General features: G+C 44.3%; 1 protein-coding gene across 1 annotated transcript; it reads left to right on the top strand.

The window, feature by feature from the left end:
* Window positions 1-1,289: 1,289 nt before the first annotated feature.
* Window positions 1,290-5,688, top strand: LOC139719566 (uncharacterized). The gene is made up of 3 exons (XM_071630978.1): window positions 1,290-1,344; window positions 3,802-4,017; window positions 5,405-5,688. The coding sequence occupies exons 1-3, from the start codon at window positions 1,290-1,292 to the stop codon at window positions 5,686-5,688; spliced, it is 555 nt and encodes a 184-aa protein (XP_071487079.1).
* Window positions 5,689-6,873: the final 1,185 nt, after the last annotated feature.

The following is a 6,873-nucleotide window of genomic DNA, read 5'->3' as shown; positions in this document are numbered from 1 at the left end:
CATGGCACTTAAAGCACCTCCGATCTGTTCTTGGTGTGCTCCATCCCGGCTGTCCTGTCCACTCCCTGTTTGCTTGTGGTTTGGACTCTAGTCTTTCTCTGATCCACTTCAGTTCCTGTCTCAGCTCGTCTATCTCTGCCAATGAGTTCCTTTCCAGGACTCTGGATTGTTTATATCTCCTTCCAGTCCTTTGTTCCTCCAATCTGTAGAAATTGTCGGTCGCCAGTGCAGCCTGAATGGCTTCGTCCAATAAAGTAGGCTTGGAACGGAAGACTCCCTCTCTGACAGACTGATCCTCGATTGCTTCCGTAAAGTGGGTTCTCGCAAGACGATCCTGTGCTTCCTCCGGTAATTCAGGATAGGCGAGCATGGACAATTCTCTTACCGCTTGGCCCAACTCCTGAATTGTCTCTCTTGGCCCTTGACGGCGGTATCGCAGTTCAAGTAGATAGTTCTCGGCTAGCTGTCCGGGACCGAAACGCTTTTCTAGAAGACCCACCAGTTCGTGATATGAAAAGCCTGATGTTTCACTGATCTTCCCGCCGAGGGTTTTCAGGGCAGGCCCCCTAAGGCTGGCAACCAAGAACACTTTCGCCTGGGCATCATCCCAAGCATTTGCCATTCGACATGCTTCAAAATGGCCGATATATTCATTCCAAGGAGTTTTCCCATCGAACCTGTCCGGAATGATATTAGGTTTTGAAGGTGTTGTGTGTGCTAAGTGTGGTTCGTCAAGCTTCCCTTCTTGTGCAACTACTCTTGTCGCATCAGAAACCTGTCTTTCCATGTGGTGAGGTTTGTCTGCTTGACGTGGTTGCGGTCGTCTGCTATGTGCCGGTATCCTTAACCCTGTCGATGTCTTTTCCCAACCGCGAGAAGAAACAGGAGGTCCTCGGTGATGTTCAAACATCGGAGAGATAGGTCTCTCGTCCGCTAGGACACCGTCGTCAAATACGCTTGCAGTAGGTGTCCGTTCTCGTTCACACACCCTCGAAAATTCGACGGTTGATTGCTCCAATTCCAATCGTTTCAGCTTTTCGCGTAGGAGACGATTTTGTTCCAGCAGCAGTTGATTCTTATCTCGAGAGTGTTGCAATTCTTCATCACCCCGCTGGACTTCTGCTGCCAACATGTCAAGTTCTTCTTGAGGATCTAGGGCTGAATTTTCCGCCATTGTCAACGGCTTTGCTTTTCTTGATATAGAAGTACAAGCGCCTGCAGAAAATGTAGTGAAGCAACCTGACGAAACTGGAATGAAACTGGAATGCTCGTATACAAGCGATGAGATGATGACACCTGAAGACGATGGAGTACCAAAGGCACCTGTGAGCCTAAGGGTGCTCTGTAGGTAGAGTTAACTCCTGCCCTGGACGTCTATGGATGAATTTATAGCGCCCGAAGGTGACGTGTAGGCACAGCTGTAGCGCCTGCAGGTGACATGTAGATGAAGTGGCCCCTGCAGGTGACGTGTTGGTAAAGGTGTAGCGCCTAGTGCAGGTGGCGCGTGGGTGAAGTGGCGCCTGCAGGTGAAGTGTAGGTGAAAGTGGCGCCTGCAGGTGGTGTGTAGGTGAAGAGGCGCCTGCAGGTGGTGTGCATAGGTGAAGAGGCGCCTGCAGGTGACGTATTGGTGAAGTGACTCCAGGCGAGCCTCACGGGAATACGTCTAATACGATGTAGAGGTGAAGACACCTTTGCGTACTACGTAGGTGACTAGGCTTTACGGCGACTTGTTGTTAACGCAGTAGATTGCACATGTCGGTGACGGCGCCTTTAGGCGTCGTGTAAATGAAGTGAATAACGAAATTTGAGTAAGATCGGAAAATCTTGCAAACGATATGAACTAATACAATCAAAATCCCTCAATATGCCTGACAGATCCCACCGCTGCCACCAAATGTAACACAACCGGGACCGTTGTGATCGAGGTCGGGACTCTCCTGTCTTGGTATACTTGAAGAACTCAACTCTCTCTCATACATCACCGCATTCGTACGTAAAAGATATCTCAAATAAACACACCGGTGATTGTCGCGGTAATTGAATTGTATATGTCACAAGCACTTTACTTGCCTTTATTTTCGGAGAGGGGCGAATAACGCATCGGAAAGTATCTCGCGGGGTGGCCCTCGGCCCTTCGCAATCTCACCAACCGCTTGTATACGGACGACCCAGACACTGTCCTTACCCGGCCGTGGCTAGAACGCAACTCCCCTTCGTCAGTTGCCGTACAGACTCTTATTCATACCGCGTGCTGTAAACGCACGCCCCGTCCGTACCTATATACTCTGAGCCTACGTGCGTACACGCACTATCATTACATCACTTTGTTACACTATTATAAAAAACAAACTGTGAAAAAAATCTTCTTTTTTTTTCTCTCTCTCTCTCTCTCTCTCTATCTCTTTCAGCCACGAATACCATTCTGGTTTTACGCCTTATACCGGACCGTACTCGCCGCCTATTTCTTTGTATTTTTCATAACGTACGTTGTACTCGGCGTGGGGGCACTGGGCGCGAAGTTCTTCATTTACCTTCCGGTCTGGGCGTATACTGCCTCCGTGTGTTATGTGTGCCTTGCCTTCTTCAATGCTGTGGTGGACTTCGTACAGAGCAGAAGAAATGCAGAACTTGAAGGTATTAGTATAAGGGAGATGAGGAAGCTAACATAAAAGGCAATGATGAGTGGTCCTGTTTTAATGATAAGCCCACTAATGCAGGGGTCGGCGTTAGCCATGGTCCGGCCAACGGGTGGCCTGGGTCACTAAAATGTGATGTTTGGCCACCAGATAAACTCCCTTCTGATAGTTATGGTTTAGTGGCCCAACAGGGCAAATGAGAATGAAAATAAATTCTTATACTTGCTTTGATTCCTTTCGGGCCTGTTAAGTTTCAAATCAATTCTTTTTGCAAATTTCAGTGACCCAAAGGCAAAAAGTTTGTGTCGAGGCTTTATGATATAAGTATATATTTTTTTCTATCTCGAGCAAAATTTATTCAGGACGAGTTATTTAAAGAGCTTACTGAGATTTTTATGCGGTTACCCCTAGAGAAAGACCGTTTTGACATTGTTGTCACTTGGTATTATAATAATGATGTGATGAATGACCAGTAGAATGAATTTTCAAATGCTTAAACACACACTCTCACACACACATACACATACACACACACACACATTTACACACACATGCACACTAATCAAGTGTACAAAATTATGATGCTAATAAACATATATGACTGCGTTCTTAAGCCATTTCACTCATGGTCTATTTAATCGATATGACTTCGGAAGACACAATTACTCATACGGCAATTTTCGTTTCCTTTCGAATCATTTCCCTTTATTTTTTTTTTTTTGGTCATTTTGATTTGATTTGATTTGATTTATACAGTAGCTTCATCTGTCAAATTATCAACCATACTGTTAGCAACCATACTGTTAGCAACACGCGCTTGACATTTAAAAAGAAATGAAAGCATTCTCAAGCAACGCTGTAACATGTATATAGTGATCGCAGGGTTTCGTTTCTCCTTGTTTTACAGTTTATTGATTGGCTACTCTTTCTTCTGTCCTTTACTTTCTCATTTCTCTTTCTCTCTCTCACATACACAGTTTCGTTTATCTGAATTTACATGAGGGAAAATTAGGGTCGAAACAACAGCACCCGTCCATGCTTACATCAAAGTCGTGAGTGCATATAGCATAGCTTCCTTGATCATTTTCGTTTCGTTTTAATCTTTCTTCGTGCCAATTTGTGTTGATTACCATAGTATACATGTATATTCTCTTTATACTTTTAGACAAAGTTCGGTACCAGATTCAGTGGTGTCTCTTTAACATCGCCGCCGCTTCCTGCCCCCTCGTAACGGGGGGTGGTTGGCTATTCCTGTACTTCAGCATTTCGGTAAAGCTACCCATTTTCGTGTACCTTAGCGTCGATGTCCTCCCCACCGCCGTCTGCATCATCGAAGTCTTTCTCACCCTGATCGTTGTCCGCTTCGTGCACGTGGCATGCCGTCAATCCCTCGTTTGAGGCGAGTCCCCAACTGGGGCATACCCAAAGTGGGGTGCGTATATTTGTCGTTTGGGAGTTGGGAGTCGAAGGACTTGTCCATTGCAAATAAACTTTCTGCTCAGGCGTGACAAACCTGGGGGGGCATTTCATGAAGGAACTTGTCGGATAAAATATCTGACAAGTCAATTATATCCGACAAGTTTTGAGAAATTCTCTAGTCTGATTGGCTGATTTCTCTGAACTTGTCAGATATAACTGACTTGTCAGATATTTTATCCGACAAGACCTTTCATGAAATGCCCCCCAGGAGGCCAAGCCAGGGTTTGATGACTCCAGCAGCTGTCGTATTACGTAAGAGCATGATAAGGATATCTGCCTGTGGCAGACCATTCAAAGTGAACTCAATTTTCTCTATCCTTTCTAAAGTTTTCAATTTTATATTCTATTGAGAAATTCTATGGTCATCCATTTTACATTTCGAACGAAAAAAATTGACCCGTAAATAACGAAAATACAGGAATAAGAAGGAGAGCATTGCTAGTTTGCCGGTGCTGACAATGTGCTATTTGGTAGTGAGTTACAACGGGGAGGTGAGACTACCTCCCTGGTTACAATCAGCCTGCTGACTGGATCATTGAGAAAGCAGCTGTCGTATTACGTAAGAGCATGATAAGGATATCTGCCTGTGGCAGACCATTCAAAGTGAACTCAATTTTCTCTATCCTTTCTAAAGTTTTCAATTTTATATTCTATTGAGAAATTCTATGGTCATCCATTTTACATTTCGAACGAAAAAAATCGACCCGTAAATAACGAAAATACAGGAATAAGAAGGAGAGCATTGCCAGTTTGCCGGTGCTGACAATGTGCTATTTGGCAGTGAGTTACAACGGGGAGGTGAGACTACCTCCCTGGTTACAATCAGCCTGCTGACTGGATCATTGAGAAAGAGAGAGAGAGAGAGAGAGAGAGAGAGAGAGAGGGGGGGGAGAGCGAGGGGGAGAGAGGGAGGGAGAGGGGGGAGAGATGGGGGAGGGAGAAGGGGAGAGCAAAATGGAATGACAATAGTTCCGGTCACTACAGTACAGGCATGCTCTGTCTGCATACGCTGAATGTCTACACTCACACACACACACGTACACACACACACGCACCATGGAGCTACATGGCCCATGCCAAAACCAAAACAATCTCCTCCTCTCGCGGTGCCCCCCCCCCCCCCCCCTCCTGTGGCGCTGTGGCGATGACTGATGCTTAGATTAGGCCAGGGTCAAGAAACAGGTGTTTTATATCTTTGACTTTAAGTCATTGATTGCCAAGATATGCACTGGCATTATTTACTGGGGTGTAGCCTCTTCAAACGAGAGATTTGCGTCATGTTTATCCAGGCTTCTATCTGGTCATCAACTTGCTCTTCACTGTCATCTACTGGGCGGCTGGAGGAACGGACCCCTTTGGAAACCCCTATATTTCTCACTTTATCGACTATGGAAACACCCCAGGCATCGCGGCCGCTAGTGTTTTTGGCGCGGCCTTGGCAGTGCTGCTGGCTCAGGCCGTTTTCAAGGGATTGTACGCCCTCCGTGTCCGATGTATGGATAGGAGAAAAACAGAAGCCGTTCCTGTTACCGATGAGCTATCAACTGTCGAGGCCGAAGCACTGACAACGTAGTGCTCATGGCAGCACCCACGCCATTGATAAACTGTTCATGTCTACGAATGAAAACGCGGTAAACACGTGTATATCGCTAAACTCGACCATGCTATAGGTACCCAACTCACTGACAACATAGCACATCCAGATGCCGGTTTTTTTTTCTAATTAAGTGAAATATGTGACCGTGCACTTCAAAACGAACATAAAGTCGCACACACTGATTTTGCGTGAGGACTGAAAATAAGTGAAATTGGTCAACCTAGCCGAATTTGATTTTTTTTATATTTTCTGAAAGAGCGGGTCGTCTTTTACATTATGCTAAAATTTGGTATCATAAAACGGGCAGGAAAGTATCTCGAACGTTTTTGGTAGAATAGTGTGATTAGGTGTGTCTTTAGAATCCCTTTTTCATTTCTGAAAAACCTTGTCCACACTCTTCACTTTCAACTCTAATAACTTTTGAAAAGATAGTGCTACTGCTTTGAAAGTTGGCATTAATTCTGGACAGAATGTGTTAAAGAGGCATGCCTAATTTCATTTTAATTTGATAATCTCTTCATTGTTGTTACTCTGGTGGTTTACTTCCTGTTTTTTGTCCCATTCATCGCACAGCCAGCGCGGTTTGGTAAAGATTACGCGCTTGAATAGACACTGTACTTCAGAGCCTCTTTTCTCAGTTCACACTTTTCCTGAGTTTGTGCTTTCTTTCCAATATTTAGATAGGTTAAGAGAGTCCATTTGATTTGAGTTATACATCATTTTAAAGCTTAAAGTCTGCTCTTTCAGAATATGGTCTTAACTAAAAATTCATGTCTGGCGACTTTTTGTTTGTTTTGAGGTGCAGGGTCACATATAGAACATACATTAAGATTAAGTACGAGCGCATTGACCCCGAAATTCGTTGCATAATTGAAATCATTGTTTTTGAAAAGAAAATCTCAGAGTTGAAAAAGAAGAAGTTGTAACAGCATAAATACTAAATACACACTTAACATTATGTTCGTAAAGGAACTTTATACATAATTATTATTACAGAACTATGATTATGTCAATGTCATGGTATCAGAGGCAGTGACAGTACCAGAAACATGACCAAAATGAATATGGAACCTATACTGTAACCTCTCAGGGAACTCGAAAACTTGCAGTATCCAAATTAAAGAGACAATTACCCGGCAAATTGGAAATGAAATGAAAGTG

This window comes from Diadema antillarum, unplaced genomic scaffold (assembly GCF_040938485.1).
Source record: "Diadema antillarum isolate AM-2024a unplaced genomic scaffold, OU_Dant_1.0 scf00000112, whole genome shotgun sequence".
Classification (NCBI taxonomy): Eukaryota; Metazoa; Echinodermata; class Echinoidea; order Diadematoida; family Diadematidae; genus Diadema; species Diadema antillarum.
This window is presented reverse-complemented; position numbering and strand designations above follow the sequence as displayed.

What these genes read in the sequence shown, in the direction of transcription:
- LOC139719566 (XM_071630978.1), top strand. Translation starts at nt 1,290, where the DNA reads ATGACACCTGAAGACGATGGAGTACCAAAGGCACCTGTGAGCCTAAGG. An exon ending in TGTGAGCCTAAGGGTGCTCT is followed by an intron (nt 1,345 to 3,801) that starts GTAGGTAGAGTT and finishes TTATACTTTTAG; the next exon opens with ACAAAGTTCGGTACCAGATT. An exon ending in CTTCGTGCACGTGGCATGCC is followed by an intron (nt 4,018 to 5,404) that starts GTCAATCCCTCG and finishes ATGTTTATCCAG; the next exon opens with GCTTCTATCTGGTCATCAAC.